Source organism: Malurus melanocephalus, unplaced genomic scaffold, assembly GCF_030028575.1.
Source record: "Malurus melanocephalus ecotype Western Australia unplaced genomic scaffold, MMel_1.1 scaffold_28, whole genome shotgun sequence".
In the NCBI taxonomy this organism is placed as follows: domain Eukaryota; kingdom Metazoa; phylum Chordata; class Aves; order Passeriformes; family Maluridae; genus Malurus; species Malurus melanocephalus.
In genome coordinates this window covers 1,170,629-1,188,108 of record NW_026623260.1, presented here as the reverse complement: position 1 = coordinate 1,188,108, position 17,480 = coordinate 1,170,629, and the positions used below count along the sequence as shown (strand labels likewise).

General features: G+C 47.9%; 1 protein-coding gene across 1 annotated transcript in view; it reads right to left on the bottom strand.

Annotated features, from left to right (window-relative positions):
* Nucleotides 1-7,340: 7,340 nt before the first annotated feature.
* Nucleotides 7,341-17,480, bottom strand: part of PIK3R3 (phosphoinositide-3-kinase regulatory subunit 3) — a 31,950-nt gene continuing 21,810 nt past the window's right edge. The window contains exons 7-10 of the mRNA XM_057390556.1: nt 17,123-17,299; nt 16,567-16,641; nt 16,121-16,291; nt 7,341-14,689 (exon numbers count right to left, since the gene is read on the bottom strand). Of these exons, the coding sequence (XP_057246539.1) occupies nt 14,488-14,689; nt 16,121-16,291; nt 16,567-16,641; nt 17,123-17,299 (625 nt within the window). The 3' untranslated portion in view covers nt 7,341-14,487. The remainder of the gene's footprint in view (nt 14,690-16,120; nt 16,292-16,566; nt 16,642-17,122; nt 17,300-17,480) is intronic.

Genomic DNA, 17,480 nt, shown 5'->3' with positions numbered 1-17,480 from the left:
TCCTATCCAGCTCTGCTCTCTGCAGCCTCATTCCCCGTGGCCATGGAAGCGCCCASGGCTGGCCTGCAGCCACCCCCTCTCCAGCCTCCATCATGTGCCACTGGGCTTTATATTTTAAACGCTGATTAGGGCTGACCTCATATTTCAGAGCTTACTTCATAGTCACTAATGAGGGATTAGGAATGTTAAGCTAATTAGCAATCAGCAAACGAGGGCTCAGTCAGTCTTCTCAGCCTGACAYGCTGTCAATGAACAAGTTATTTGATGATTATCGTAAACCTGCTCAAACGGGCTGCCTAATTCTGATGGGCAGCAGGGAACCGGGGCGAGCTGCAGCTCAGGTGATGGCAGCCCATGGCCCCACAAGGCCCTGGCCACTCTCCACAGACTGGAGGGTGCAGAACACCTGCTCCTGAAGTCAAAGGATTTAAATAAGTAAAGAAATTGAGGTGGGGTTTTTTTCCATCTCAAATTTATTGAGTTTGGTCCAAACTTCCCAGCCTCACTGTTTTGGGAGAGGCTTTACCTGATGGGCTGCCTAAGGAGGAATTTGGCCACTCCTGGATACTGTTCAGCTCCAAAAATACCCTCAAACCAAACCTTTCCTGCTGGGAAGCCTCCTCTCAGACCAGCCAGAGCAGTCTGGCTTTCGGCTGGGTTTCAACTCCCTGGGTCATTAATTATCCCGTTATTTTGATTTACTCCACACCACACCCTCTGCTCCCCGAAGGAAGCAGGGCAGCCAGGTGGYATGGTGGGATGGGGGATAAACTTAGCAGAGACCTGATCAATATTTCCCACTGGAAAGGGGAGAAAAAACAACCCCCAAAATATAAAACCCCAGAGCGCTTTTGGGAATGAAGCAAAGGGGGAAATTAATGGGACTAATGGGCTGTCCTGGCTGGGAGGGCTGCAGGGTTGCTGGGATCTGTCCTTCCTGTTGTTCTTCCACTCTTTTCAGGGTTCTTAAGACCTGAGGAARCTCCACACCTGCTGATAGCCCAGGTGGACAGGGGGCTTAGCCATGTGCCACGCTCCTGCTGTGTTCAGGGTCAGTATGGGGAAAAAAGAAGAGGTGGGGACCAGTGGCATTGCTGCCAGGCCAGTGACATTGCAGAGGGTCTCAGAGGATGGGGGAGTTCCCTCTGCCCTGGGCACAGSTGTGCTTTTTGCTGGCTGATTCCAAAAAGGGCCATTTTCAACTGCTGGGTATCAGGGTRGTGGCAAAGGTTGGATGGATCTGGGGCAGACACTGAGCAGGGATGCTCCTATTGCTCCCCGAAACCCATCTTCCTGCCCTTCTGGGGGGGRAAAAAMCCCCATTTTTCTCTTCCTTTGCAGCCAGCTGGGCAGAGGTTTCCTTCCCACATGGGCTCAGCGTTGGCCGGGACGTGGGGCCGTGACCTCCTSGCTGCTGGGGATGGATCCATCCCGCCTTGCGTCCGTGCCCTTCTCCATGTGCCACCCCAGCCTGGCAGACTGGCAGCTAAAAATAAATGAAACGCAGGGGATAACCGGGCGCCTAAATATAAACCTTCTTTAATTAGMGCCGGGCGACTGCCTCGCAGTCACGTCCGTCTGCCCGCTAATCCGCCGAGCCGCGCCCGCCTCACGGGGCTCTCCCGAAGAGCATCCTCGGCCGGATTATTGCCGGGGATGGCCCGGCGTGGGAGGGTGACACGGCMCCGGGGTGAAAGCGGCCTGAGGAGGGTCAGGGGTGAGGCGGGAGCATCGTCCTGYCGGTGCTGAGGTGTGCCAGGAATGGTGGTGGTTCCCTGGGGTGGGAATGGCCCCGGCAGTGGGATGCTGTCCCTGCTTGGGGAGCTGCTCCATGTAGGGCTGTCACTGAACTCGGTGGGGTCAGGCTGGGAGAGCTCCCTCCTCCCCTGGATCTCACCGGGGACATCCCTGACTCTCCCTGGTGCTCACCCGAGGCAGGGACAGGCCATATCTAACCAGCTCCGCTCCTCTGTGTGGTTTGGGGCTCCCTTGGGGCTGTGGGGTGGCTGCTCCTCTTCCCAGCCAGGGTACAGCGGGTTCTCCGGCTGGACTCCGGTGCCGGGAAGTGGGGGGATCCCTTTGCACCCGCAGGTGCTCCCCTGGAAAGGCGAGAGCCGCCAGCAGCAGGCAGGAGCAAGGTTTGGCTGCTGTCCCTGTGCACAGACAGTGATGGATTCCAGATGGCCCAGGGGCGCATGGAGCTCACCACAGCGCTTTTTCGGCAGCTGGGCTGCAGGAGGGTCTGGTCCAAAGGCAACATCCGTCAGAAGGCGGCTGGTGGGACCAGAAGGAGAAGGATGAGGAGAAGGAGGAAGAGGATGGGAATGGTTCCATTCCCTTGGCTGCTGTAGTGACCTCTCAGGGCTCTCCATTTCTCCATCCCATCTCATTCCTGCATGGGAGGCTGGCAGCAAAGGCGTGTTTCCAACTGCCTGAAAATGTTTGGGATGTGGGCAGGGAAGGCTTGGCCTGTCCTGCCCGGGGTGTCAGGTGTGCCCCACACTGTGTGAGTGAACAGGCTCGTGGGGAACCATTCCCTGAACAGCCGGAGGGGAGGGCCCAGGGCTGGGCATGGATTCAGCTGGGGAAGGTGGAGTGGGGCTCCCCTCCCCTGCATTTGGGGTGGGGGAACAGATTTTAGACAGGTGACAGAAGAACTGGTTGGAAGCCAGCAGGTTTGGGGGTTGCTCAGGAGGAAGGGGMTTGTCCCCATCACCTGAAAAGCCACCTGAGCATGCAAGCCATCCAGTCCCCTGGAAGGGACATGGTTTAGSAGGAAGGCACACAGCTGTGGAGCTGTTTCAGTTTCCCATGCTGRGTGAGGCTGGGTTTTATCAGACATGTTCAGAAAACAACCTCTGAACTGAAAATGATGGWGATGAACACCTGTGCCTCCAGTGAATCCTGGAGGAGGGATTTTTCTCCCTCAGGAGACAGGTGAGAGGGCCGTGCACCATCTGCACCTTGCTCCCAGCAGAAGGTTTTTCTTCCCAGAGTGGCAAGAAAATTCTCCTAGAAATCATAGACACTCCCAAAAATTATGCCTTGAAGTAGGAAGGAAAAAAAAAAAAAAAAAAAAAAAAAAAAGAGCAACACAAAGAAGGAAAGGAAAAACACCACCAACCCGCCCTGTGCTGGGATCAAAGCTGGGACCGTTTGGGAGCCCTTGGACAGGAATATTCCCCGGTTCCTTTGGCCAAGCCGCTGCTGTGAAAGGCTGCTTTGTTCCCGAGGCCTCAGCCTCGCTTTTCCTGCTGTGGACTTCGCTCCCACTGGCGGCTGGGCAGGTGAGAGGAGGCAGGTGAGATCGGGCAGGTGGGATGGGGCAGGTGAGAGAGGGAAGGTGAGATGGGGCAGGTGAGAGGAGGCAGGTGAGACTGGGCAGGTGAGATGGGGCAGGTGAGAAGGGGAAGGTGAGATGGGGCAGGTGAGATGGGGAAAGTGAGATGGGGAAGGTGAGAGAGGGAGGGTGAGATGGGGAGGGTGAGATGGGGAAGGTGAGAAGGTGCAGGTGAGTCCTGGGCAGGTGCTGGGGCCAGAACCCACCAGTTCTGCTGCAGTTCAGTGCTTTGATGAGAGCACAGCAGAATGAGGAGCCCCAGCTGCWCCTCTCCTCCCCACCACGCAGGGCAGGTATAAAATACCCAGAGCTATTTATCCCATGACTGATGTGTGTCCAAGTGCCCTTACACCRCTCCTCACTCCCTCTTCCACCCCAAATCCTACCTTCTCAGGTTTTCACAAATTTTAGGCCAAAGTAATACTTTTTTTTTTTTTTTTATAACCTATGTTTGTTGTCCTGGCTTGGTGTTGAGCCGCACCACTCCATGACACTGGAATTTCCCTTCCACAGCTCCTTCTGGGCTATGGGGCCTCACCACCTCTGTCTGCAGTGCTGGGACAGTCAGGTTTGGTCAAAATTCCCCTTGCCAGAAGTAAAGAGAAGTGAGATCCAATAGCCTCTAGGTCTCCAATCCCCAGGTTCCTACACCCCAAASGCCACATCTCAGGTGTGGGAGGGACTCTGAGGCTGACTAAGCCCCTTTAACTCGGAGATGTCTCACATTAGGTCAGCCTAAATCCCCTCCAGGTGCCGGAGGTGGTCASGTTGCCTGGTTTCTGTGGGTCCAGCGTGGGGCAGGAAAGGCGGCTCTGGCCTGAGCCCAGCCCGGCAGTGCGGTGGGGAAAGCTGCCCGGAACAGACCAGCCCTGTGCAAAAATGGGAACCTGTGTTGCCGATGAAAAGTGCTTTCTTTGGGGAGGATGTTTGTGTTTCCTTTGGCAGAGCGGCTGCGGGAGCGTGCGCAGCACCTGCCCAGGGCGGCTGCTCTGCTCTCAGCACACCCATCCCGCCCTTTCCCTTGAAAGCGTGGGCAAAGGGGAAAAGCTTGGGAAAGGCTCCAGCCACAGTTCTGCTTGARGCAGCCTTGTGACTATCGAGTGCCTCTCCTGGGCACAGACCTGTGGCAGCAGCTGGAAAAGCCAGGATCTTTCCCAAGCAGGAGAGTGGGCAGCCTTTTTGATGCTCTGCAGCTTTTTCTCTCCTACCCCATCACATCCTCTGCCCAGAGAGCACACAGACATCATGCAGARGGTGCCCTGGCATTTTGTCCTCGACCCATCACTTCTCTACAAAGCCAGTTAGATCTCCTCAGAGAGAAAGATTTGCCACCAGAAAAAACAAATTTGATGAAAATAGCAGTCAGGAGAAAATCTGGAGAAAATGGTAGCCAGAGAAGTGGATTATGTTAGTTAGAGTGAAGCCTCTGTCCTTCAAACTCTTCTGGGCTCATGGATAATATCAGTACAGAAAGGATAATGCTGGTGTGGGACCGTGCCAGCTCAACCAAAATCAGTGTGGGATGGTTTTTCCCCTTTCAAAGTATTGTCCATAGTCAAATTTTGCACATTAACATTTTGTTCCAACTTGGATGAAGCCTGACAAGCAAAATGATGGGATTTCCCATGAAATGGGGATTCCAGGTCGGTGGCCAATCCCAATCCACCAGTTTGCCTGAAAGAGGCCGACTGCTGCTCCAAGCTTGGACTTGATGCTCCGAGGAGAGAAATGCTGCATCTCGAGTCTCACCAGGATGAAAGGTGAGATAAGTTACCTTACCATGGTAAGGGTGAACACTCCCCCACCTTCCTGACTCCCTGGGGCTCAGTCACACTCTGCATCCTTGGGAGGGGTCCTGTTCCCAGGGGATTCAGGCTGCACCCTCTGTCTTGGGCACCTTTGCACCCACCCTGACCCCAAACGAGCAGGACTGGTGTGAGAAGCAGCTGCCACGGCTGCTTTTCCAGGCTCAGGTGCTTCATTTATAGCAGAGGCCACACCCCAGCTGTGCATGGAGTGGCATGGAGGGGACAGGCAGTCACGTCCCTCATGGGTTTGGGGCTGCTCAAGGTGTTGTGCTGCACTCACAGTGCCCTTCTTTCATTTACGACCGTGGTACTCACTGCTATGGCTGTGGCTGTGTTGCTCCTGCTGCCCRGCAACGCCGTGCCTATTAACCCAAACTATTAGACTGAAATAAGTCTATTTTGAGAGCTGCAACCAAGGAGAAGAAGTGGAGCAGCTTGGTTGCTGCAACAAACCCGGGATTTCAAACCAAATCCTGGTCCCTTATATCAAGGCATTTTGGCTGGGGGAGGATGGGCTTTGGGAGGTGTTTGGATTTTTCCTGCCAGRTTTTTGGGCAAGATCCTGGCATGAATCTCCCACCACAGTGGGAGTGAACAGAAATCCCATGAAAGCAGCCTGTGGACATCTGTCCATCCATCCTGCACCCCTGTGGTGCCACGCCTGAGGGTGCCGGGCATTCCCTGCCCCTGGGAAGGGTCCCGTGTGTGAGCAGGGTGGAGCCCAGGGGACTTGCAGGAAGCTCTGTGGAATTGCTGAGGATGGAAAAATCCCCGGGATCTGCCCTTTCTCTGAGAAGACATCCGAGCTGGGAGGTGTTTTTCTTTCCATCCAGTCAGTACGGCCGTTTGGAAATTTCCTACGCCGGCTCGGGCTGTGATGTTTTCATAACACAACGAACAGTCTGGCAAAGCCCTCAAAAACTATTCGCCAATTAGTGACTTACATGTTTCCTGCAATCCTACCTCATTAGCCCTTATTAAAAAGAAATAAATTAAATAATCATAAAAAAGAGCCAGGCCCCTGGAGCACCTTGCAGAGTCCTCCTAGTTTTCTGCTGATGTTTTCCCTTCTTTCCTCTCTCCTGGGGGTGCCAATGCAGTGAACACCGGCTCACCAAGCCCATGGCACATCCATTGGGTACCACGTGGCTCCTGCTGTTCCAGGTGATGTTTTTGGGTGGCTGCMTCTCTCCAGCGCTGTGCCCCTTCCCCATGGGCAGGAAGGAAGGGGCAGGACAGCAGGGTGCTCCCTCCCTGAGGTGCTGTAACAGGGGGTGAGCTCCTTACGGGGTGCAATGACAGATGCCCGAGCGAGCCCTCAGGGTCCATTTGGGGCTCTCAGCTCCCCTGCATCATGGTCAGGGACTTTGCTGCCCAGTTGGGTGCTCCCTGCCTGCCGRTGGAGGGGCCTGTGGTGCGGGTGATGGAGGGAATGCTGACTCAGCAGCTGAAAAGGCTTACTCGGTCCTGTGAAAAATGCTGACATGGCATTTTTTTTAAAAAAATGGTTGACTCAGGAGATTGGAAGAATGTTGCTCGTCAGTCTGCAAAAACGTCGACTCATGGGGCTGCAAAAACACTGAGCCAGGCACAGCCACTGCCCCTGTCCTCATTTTCTGAGGATGCTGGTGTGGCATCCCATCCAACTCCCAAGTTCCAGGGGCAAAACATCTCCTCCAGTTTGCCCTCCTGCCATCACCTGTGTTTGGAACAAGGATCACCAACATCACCCCCAAAATCACTGATTTTTCAGTAGTTCCACTGCCTGGTGCTCGTGAAGGGTTCTTCATGAAGGAAGCAGTGATTTCTCAAACTCCTGCAAAATCTAGGTGACTGGATGAGGCTGAGCTCTGTCTTTYCTAAATCTGCTCAAGTGCAGGGTGCATCCCTTTCTCTCCCCCAGCACCAGCAGTGGCATCCCCAAATGTGGTTTTTCCTGGTGGCAGAGGAAGCAGTGAGCCATGCGAGAACACCGCTGATGGCTCCTGCTCCCTCGGAAGGAACGCAGGGAAGGCTCCATTAGGGAAGGCGCGTGTGCTACGTGTATCCCTCCCTCCTCCCAGCCCCAAGAGGGGCTTTCTCTCCAGCCTTGAGGAAATCAGACCTCTGCAAGTTTTTCTTAAAGCTTCTGTTAAAGATGATGCCCATGGCCTCGGCTGGGAGACAGACACAGCCACACCACGGCAGCCCGACCACGCTGCAGTTTGGAATTTATTAGAAACAGCTGTCAGTACATCCTTCTAAAACATTACATGTCAATGTGCTTTATTGCAATTTTTTTTTTATTGCATTTTTTTTTTGATCTAGAGCAAGTAGGCCCAGGATGCTTAGTGTCTGGGATTTAAAAGCCCAACCATCTAGTAAAAGAAAGTACAGCAAAATTGTAACACACCCGGTGACAAGTACAGTGTTGCATTACTGAGCTAGAAACTACAGGATGACTTGTCAGAAAACACTAACATACACTTGGTTTCCTTATGAAGCARTTTGTTTCTTTTCTTTAAAAGTTAAACTACATGAATTCCTTTTATTTTTTTTTCTTTTCTTCCCCCCACCCCCCTCCCCGACTACACCATAAACGACAGAAGAACAGATTTTACACAAATAACAAACAAGAGTACCAAAGTTACATGCTGGAATTCATCTGGAAAAGAAAATAATTCAATAGCTTCTGGAGAAGCAGGTTCTTAACAGATGCAGTTTCCCTTAAAGAAAATAGAAGTCAAAGAAAAGCAGAAACATTGATGCAAAGGTTGTACAAAGGAGTGTGCTGTTATTTCAGCCCTCGACACAAGATCAAACACCCACTCATGCTTTACATTGAACCACACCTTGTACAAAGAGTCCACTCACAAAGGGACACGCACCAACACCACCCATTGCACATCAGCTCTGGACAGGGRGCACTGAGGGGCCACTGAAACGTGCAAACAATCACTGCGTCTCACACGAGAGCAACAGGSGTTTCTTCTGCTAAGCCTTTGCTTGGGACACGGTTGAATGCTTTGTCCCACAGTAGGTWACACCCCAAATCAGCTCTGTTTACAAATAGAGTAGCAACTCCCCCGAGGAAAGCCAGAGTTCAGCATTTCAGAAGCACGTATGCAAGATGAACACAATAAACTCCTTTTCGTTTGACAAAAAACCAACCTGATTCTGCCTAAACACGTGGCAGAATGTGCTAACAGTGAGTTTTGTTTTATTTTCAAGGGGCAGTGCCACTTACAGCTAATGCATATAAATGTGTACGTGAATATATTTTACATATATCTATATACATACAGTACATATACACACACACGCACGCGCACACACACACGGATGATGCAGACCATTACAATCCCATGGTGCAATAAACAGCCAGATATACAAAATTAACAGGTTTCATCAAACAGATCTTTGCTGGATGTAGAAGTCACTCACGAAAACAAAACAGATCCAAACCCCGACCCAGCCGACTGAACGTGAGCCCTCCACCCCTGCCCCTGCAGCCAACAGAGACCCAGGGGCAGCTCGGGGCTGGCCCCAGCATCCTACAACCCCCTGCTGGGGGGTGACAGTCACCCTTAGAGACCTTTTTCTGTCTTTGGATGCAGTGACTTTCTCCAAACGATCCCGAGCCTCTTGCTACAAGCACTTGGGAAGTGCATTGGAACGGCATTGCTGGATAGAGGGGGAAATGTTCCTCCCCTCATTAGCCATGCCGATCTCACAGACGCAATCCCAAGGGAAGGTGGTGGAGGGGGGCACCAAATTAAAGCTGCTTTCTCTAATACAGGTTGATCAAGGAAGCGTTTTTTCTATCAAAAAGGGCCTGTTTCACTTCTTTTCCTTGCCTCTGAAGCTCGTATTACAATTTTTAAAGGCAAACTTTAAAACAAATGGCAAGTCTAGTCATAAAATATGGTGAGCTTATGCCAATAGCAATTTAAAAAATCGAATTCTGCATCAGTTGTATGGAGCCAGCCCCAAAGACCAGCACTTCAAGCAGCCATCATCTAAACAGTTAACAAGCTAAAGCTCCCAATCTGCCCCTTTGAACAAACAGGAAGGAACTGAAAAGATTTCAAGAGAGATTTTTTTTTTTCTTCCCCCTTCCCATTCGGTGGAAAGTATTTCTGCCCACAGAATGCAAGATTCACAAAAATGTTGGCCAAACTTCACGTAACCCCATCCAAAGCTGCTGCTCACGCAGTGCTGAACTGGCCGAGCTGCCTGAGGAACAGCCCAGTGCTTCTTGGGGCTGGTCCTTCCCTCCTCCCGGCTGCTCGTGTGCCAAGGGAAACAAGGGACCAGCAGAAAAGGGCAGCAGCTCCTCAATTCCCTAAACCCACTCCTGGCATGTGTGTTTGAGGAGAGTGCAACTGGTTATTCCAAAGGGAAGGGTCTGCTCTGGCATCCCCCCTTATTTTSTGTTTCCAGGCAGAGGTTTCTGCTTTATGGTCTGTCTCCTGCCTCATCAAACTACAACCAGAGGGATGTTTAGGGTGCTGATCCTTCCTCTCCACTAAARCTATTTGCTTTGAATGCTGAATTTGAGCAAGCCTGACCCCCTTCCCCTCACAGCATCTTTGTTCTTCGGGAATGTTATTTTGATTTTGCCATTGCAAAAGCAGAGGCTRCAAATCAACTATAAGGAAACTAGACAAAAAAACCCCTCAATTTTAAACGTGGTCTAAACAAAACAACCCCCAACCCATCATAGTGCTTTGTAAAACTGCATTTTGAACCTGTCTCTTACCCCTCCTGATCCACAAGCAGTACCTGTTTCATGTCTGCACAATGCAGCAAGCATACAAGACTCACTAACATTTCAGATTTTTATTCCCTGTTAGTGTAACAAAAAATAAAAAAATAAACAGACATTCAAAAACAGAAGCGAGATTGTTCAAGTACCAAATACGGGGCTTTTCCAAACTTAAAGTGTGACACTCCTATAGCAATTCTGCTGTTTTAAACAGCCACAGCATTCTGTTACAGACATGGTGCCACCTAAGCCTTCAGAGAGGCCAGAATTTGGGGCAACCAAGACCCTTCTCCTTCTCCTGTCCTCCCCAAAACAGCACTAAGTGTCAACATTCATTTCCACAGTCCCATTACAGTTGCCTGGCTTTGAGAAGGTAAAACTTTGAATTTTTGCCCTGCTGTGACTAGAATTCAGCTATGATAATTATAAGTTCTTTTCCTGGGAATGACTTTTGGTTGTGCAAGTCTTGCTAACACTAGCGTCAGCGAGAAAAGAATCAGGCCCATCACATTAAATGGAAAACTTCTTGAACATCTGCCACCTCCAGAGAGGTGAGTGTGGAAAGAGCATTTTATTTTTGGCATAAGACAGAGGGCTGTACTGGATGTACCTCCAGGTTGCAACTACGAACGGTGCAAAGCAGCAAYCCACTTCACTGCTGATGAGAATGAAAAACCCAAATACAACCCCCAGAACTAGAGCACTCCAGTATCAGAAGGTGGACAATTGCACATTACTGTTCCACACACTACTGAAGCATCTGTTGGGAGATCCTTCTGTTTCTAGGCTGGTTCTTCCCAAGCTCAGATTACTTGTAATCAACRAAGAAACTAGTGGGAAAAGATTTATAACTTACTAACTTCAAAAACATGGCACTCGTGGCTGACACAATGGGGCCAATGGCAACTGTGGAAGCAGACCCGATTTCCATCCATCCCAATACAAAATACTGAATCACCCCTAATTCCCTGCAAATATACTTCGAAACAGATTAGAAGAAACTGTGCATATTTGAGTTTCAACATCCCCTTCCCCCCCTCCCCCATTTAACACTGTGCAAAAGTATTTAACTCTACATATATATTTAATACAATATGGGTCAATGAGATCGATGCTCCTCTAACTGCAGCCTGGTACCAGATGGCTGCTACAACAGTGAGGCTGCTCCCCCCTTTCCTCCTGATGTTCTGACTCTTAAAATTAAAACCTTCTCACATCTTACTGTTTTACAAGAACTTGAGTTTTCTTTGTTTTGCCTCTGTGTTCACATTTCCTGTATTTGTTTCAGGCTTAACAGCTGCTTTTCATCCTGGGGTGTAATGCTGCACCTCACAGACCCATTTCTGATTCCTCAATCATGCAAGTGTAGAACAGCTCCTGGAAGCTGTGGTTTTTCTCAGAGGTCTAACACAACTGAGCAAACAGAATTAGGCCAAGCACAATGAGAGGTGCAGGACCAAGCCCTTTCCCCATAGATCACACCAGTAACACGTGCCAGTTGGTTTTATACCAATTTTCATTTGCTCTGTGAGTGCAAAATGGATGCAAAAAGAATCTGTGCAACAGCATGTGCGAGTCAACGGGGAACAATGGCAGCAGCTGGGACTTCAGGTGCCTAAACCAAACACAGAGAGATACAGAGRCAAAACTGCCTCAGGGAGACTGCTCAGAATGAGGGAGCCAGTATGGGAACGCAGGCTTAGTCTGCCCATAGCCCTGGTCTGAAGGTTTGGGCAAAACAGAACTTCAAAGAACACTTCAGGATGGCTTATTGGCCCTGGGTCCATCATTCACAGCAAATACATCACCTGTGATCAGAAAAAAGATCTTGGGGAGCAAAGGGCCAAGAGTCCTGACTCAGTCACACCACGATAAAGCCAAGCTGCCTTCACAGATGCTAATGGAATTAYGCTGTATTTACCTTGGCAGAGCCAGGGCTGGAGCCTGGACCAAGACCTCACAGGATCAGTCAGATTCCACTACAGGGAGACTTCAGACAGCCCCGCTCTGCTATCCCGCTGCTGTCAGGACTGTGAGGGTGTGCCAGGATTTATGAGCCTGGAAGTAGATCTGTGCCGGTTTAAAACAAAACTGAGCCCTACCTGAAACTGAGGCAGATGTGAAACACTTTGGCCAGGTTCTCTCTGTCACAAAAGCAGGGATCAGAAACACGGGGCTCATCAGCCTTGAATGTTAACACTGTCAGTAAGAGGAGAGTGCAAAGAGATCACAAGGGCAGGGAAAACAATCAGACACTCCTCTCACACAGTTTTGTCCACAGGCATGAGGCACCTGCCTATCGTTTGTGCCTTTGAACTGATTTCTCTCATTGGGCATTTGGTCTCAGCCCAACATCAAGGGAATGCYAGATGCCCGAGAGGGCTGAGAATGACAGCTTTACAGCTACCAGATTAGAACTGCAAATTAGCCAAGCTGGAGAGGCATATTCCTTTACAAAGAAAAAATTCCATGTCCACAAACCACTGAGGAAACCATTCAAGATTTCCACTAACAGCAAAGGCTGTTCTCATTTTTCCTTTTCCTGGGGAAGTAGAAGGGACACGCAAGCAGATGTGGTTCATTTTGACAAAGCAGCTTATGTGAATTTTATTCTTCTCTCACACAGTTTTGTTAAAGTTTTGTAGGGTGTCATTTAAATGAGAAAACTGGCACCTACAGAATTCCTTGCCTGAAGATTGCACTTTGGCCGATTAGAAAGTGCCTGGGGTGCGTCAGGGTCATCAGTGCAAAMTAAAAAATGTCATGGCATGCCAGGCAACCAGACTACCCTTCCTGTAATGGCTGTCAATGCTCCAGCCTTGTCACTTCCCTGCTTGTGAATTCAAGACATTCAGAGAAATAATACTTCTAATGTAAACATTATACATCAACAAGCCTGGCACTACTGCCCAGGCATTACAGAAAAAAAGCCATTTGAACAGGAAATCAGCCCCAGGGTCAGAAACGGGTCTCCAGCATTCTCAGACCTGCATGACTGTCTGCTTCCTGTCCTGCACAATGGCTGCATTGCAAGGGAAACGCTTCCAGTAATGGGAACAAAAGTAACTTTCAAGGTTGCACACTGAACAATGACTTTGCCAGTTGTGCTTTGATGCCAAGTGGTTCAGTTTGCCAAACTTAGCTCTTTTTCATTTTAGAAGCTTAAGGAATGGAAATAAGCTGCTTTGTACACTTTCCAGGGAGGGGATTTATTTGATGATTGCTGTAGTTGGTGAAGCCCAGGACTACCCATTCCAGTATCTGACAGCAGCYCTTGCCAAAGGATGGTACCAGACATCCTGTAACAGGAGTATTGCTCTCTTCCCTTCTTGTGTTTTGCATCMTGTCTAAAATAACTACAAGGGAATTTAGATTATATCAGAATAAAATCTTGCTTGGCTGCAGTGGTGTGAGAGTTCAGAACYTGGCTTGCAAAGAACAAATCAGAGGAGATTTACGATGAGCATGCTCACTTCTCAAAACTGGAAGTGACGATACCCCAYCAAAGAATTGGGTACAATAAGCCATTCAGAAGCATTTGATTACACCGACCTCTTCTGTACTAAAATCAAGTGTTACAAGAGTCTGTCACTGTTCAGCGAGAGACCTGCAGCAGGTGAGTGCAAGCTTCATTCTGGTTTACATTCCGAAGCACAGTATSATTAAAAATCTGAAAACAGAATCCCAAGCTGAGGAATGGGAGGAAGAGGGGGTGAAGAAAGAGGAGAGTGAGCAATTACATCATATYGGACAAATTTAGTGTTTTGAAGCCACACAATGTTTAGCTTTTCCTTTTATTTGTTTCAAGTTTTGGTGCAGAAAGTGTATGCRGATGCAAATGCAACCTCCCCCATAAGTGCTCGAACTAGCAACGAACAAAGTTTTGGCGTGTTCAATTTGGTTACGTTTCCTTTAAGCGAAGACCTGTAGTGCCATTGAAACCAAAACTTTGTTACTGTTGGCAAAAAAATAAAGCAACTTTCCTTTTACTAGCATTTTTCCATTTAAATAAAAAAAAAAAACCTGAAACTTTCCCATAATTCCTTTGGTCTTCTCTCACCAAATTCCATGCTACCTCAAGACAAGCCCTCTTTTGGAAGTCCGGCTGAATCGCAGTGAAGCTGCTAAAATTAGCAGAGAAGAATTGCTGTGGCAGAGTTTCCCCCTAGTTTGTTGGGAGTTTAAGACTGAAAGACATTACCGGTGCCTCAGGTAGAGGCTTCAAATTGTGTCTACTAGAACAAGAGAAAACAAAATCCAATTAGAAGTTCCACTGAAGGTGCCTGGCAAAAAATCATCTCCATAAAATGATGCTTTGCTTCCAGTATTTTCTTATGCGTTGCGTTGAGTTTATTCCCCTCATAAGGAAACAAAAGTATCGGTGTAAAAGCACAGCTGAGCTTTTAAGGTAGCACCAGGACACCTACACCCAMGTTGTCGTCTTGTTGCTGCTAGGCCTCTTTTTGATTCACATTCACAGAATCACTTCTTGTGCAAAACAAGCAGTCTAAGGAGAAAGAATGCCCTCCGAGTTCTAATAAAAATCGTAGAAAAGAATCCAAGATAGCCAACGCTTTCCTCCTCCCCAAAATTTACCTGCAGAGAGAGGGGGGCATCTGTGCGTAGACAGGATAGGCAAGCCTGACATTTAGGGAATCATTGTGTTGGACAAGGGATGTCTGCTGGTAATGGAGAACCAAATCCTTAAGTGTGCTGTACAGGTTGTACGGTTCTGCAAACCCATAACCTCTTGGAGTGCTGTAGATCACGCAGTGTTTCACCTCTCCATCAGCTCTGCAAGGAAAGRAAAGGGGAGAGTTTAACATAAAAGGACAAACCCAAAGTGACAGTCTATTAACAATTAACTAATGCAGCAGCGCTGCCAGTCACTGGATTACATAATGGAGGAGYCAGTAGATGCAAGTGGAGGAGATTAATATAGTCTGTGAAGAAACAGTGCTTCAGGGCATGCGATTAAACTCTCTTGCATAATAATCCATATAAGAGGGCTCCTCCATCCCAGCAGTACAATTCCCTACTGCATTGTTCTCCAAATGTTCCTTGGAAAAAAAGTCAAGAGCTGAACCAAGGAGATAAGCACCTGAAGTCAGCAATGACTTTGCTGTCTACTTACCTAGAAACCTTTCCACTAAGCAAAGAAACCAAAAGCCACAAATTCTCAGGACCCACAAAGTATCCCATGAAATACAGTGCTAACTTTCTATGTGCATTTTTTAATGTTAAGCATGGGACAGGTTCAAGCTGATTCATTATCTGAAGCCATAGCGACCGAATCTCTAACTTGGCAAAGCAGCTACTGGAACACAGCAATTCCAAAGCTGCTAGAAAACCTTATCTGCCAGAAAGATCGGGTATTATGTAATCCCTGTACTGGAGCCTGTTACAATCCCAGTCACATGTAGGAACAGGTTACTTTATGCCACCCCTTTGCAAGCCTGTAGCACGATCCCAACAGAACAAAAGCATCTGATGAACCCAACTCTTGAAAGACTGCAATGAACAGAACATTGAACACAGCAGATACTATAATCTTCAGTTACCTTGAGATGCTAAACCTTCATATATTCATTTCTCAGACTTGTGCTCAGAAGCAATTAACCTCAAGTGAAATAAATCAGTGAAAGCCATTTTGGACTCCAGGACAGGCTTGAAGGATTTTTAGATAATGGAGTCAGAGTATTTCTGACCTTCATTACACCAGCATAAAATGAAGTGAAATACAAGAAATCAATGCAAGGCTGTGTGAATGTCATCAAAACTACTGCTCACAAATAACCCTCTGAAGCACCACCATTACCTTACACATACAAGAGAAAGATCCAGAGTTAGACATTTCTGAAAATGAGAATGGAAGATGTCAGACCTTTACAGCCCTGYCTTATTTCTCCCCATGTGTCCCTCAACAGGGAAGAATACGGGAGAATTAGGCCCTAACTCACTTACAGGCAACAGGACTTGAAGTTGGGCTACTTCAGAATTTTGTACTAAGTACTGTGGGAACTGCAGAGGCTGCAGGACTACAGTTATTGCACATTCAAAGCACATTTTTGTTACAAAGCTTTTACCACGCCGGCCTTCCTGCAAACATGCAACACATTCCAATGGGTAGGCCAAAGCTAGGCCTGGCCTTTGTTCTCCAAAATAAAGAGCTTTGGTAGAGATTTATGAATTGAGTGCTTAGAACAAAAAGGAAAACAGACTTACACCACAGAACAAGCATAACATCCTTTCTTGCTACTCTCGCGAATTAAAAATGCTCCATCAGGTTTCCCACAGAGCAAGTCTTCTGCTTGGATACGGTTGAGATCCCCAACAAACCAAGTTTTCTCATCATGATGGGGCAGGTTTTCATCTTCTTCGTTCACAAAGTATGTGCTGAGAGGATAAATTTGTTAACCAGTGATCAGTAAAGGAGMTAATAAGCAGAGTCACTTATTTCTGCAGAAATCATACAAAGAAATACCAGATTTTCCCAAATTTTAATCCTAAATATTTCAGCAAGGTTGCTGCCTCACATGACATAAGTTCCACCTAGAGACTTTCTGCAGTCCTTTGCTGAGAAACGGGTGAGTTTTGTTACCAACCCCACAAGAGAAAACACTTACTAATGGAACACTTCTCAATAAAATCATATGTATAGTGACACTTACTCATCAATATTTTCATTTTTGATCCCCAGCCAGTCATTTATTCGCTTCTGTCTCACTCCCTTGTGATTAAGCCATCTGCCAGAAGAAGAGAACATTAATACATTACTTCAGAACATGTGCATTGTTTTTCTTAGTGAGCAAGTTGAAGCTCAGACACAAGAGAAACAATCTGTGTCCAGCACAAGGTCATCAGGAGTTGGATAACAGTGCTGGTGAAATCAAGTGTGGGTATAAGCAACATCTGAGACACCTAACAAAAAAGAGTACTAACTTCTGTTGTATTAGCAGCCACAGGTTTTGTTTAYAACTAATTTTTCTTATATTTTTTATTTACAGGAGTTGCAGAATGTGAACCCAGTTGTGGCTGGCTCTTTAAATAATGAACTCATGAAGAGGCCAACCCATACTCAGACATCCCCTGCCAGACTTTAGCACCTTAGCACTAGCAGAACTTTGGTTATGAAAAGAAAATTAAATTCTCATTATCCTGATGGAAATAGCCATTAATCAGATTCATCAGAGACACTATTCTGAGGTACGGGTCAGGCTTACTTACACAAGATACTGATCTCTGATTTTGCGGAGCTGAATTAGGTCAGGCTTGATACTGTTCATTTTCTTATCAGTCTCCCTATTGTCCAGAGCTTGTTTCTTCAAGTCTTGTTCCAGGCGCATTTTACTGTCATGGATCTCACCCAGGCGTGATTTTAATTTTTCATAGTTCATCATTATCCTGMAAATGAGCATGAGAGAAGAGGTCAAACCAGTCTAGAAGGACTGAACTTACTGATAGCCCTTACAGAAGAATATCACAAGAACTATCATAACAGCAGCTCCTCCCTTCGACTACCTCATCTTTACATGAAAATTACTGTAAGAGTGATAGAAAAGACCTCTTGCCAGAGGCCCTGCAA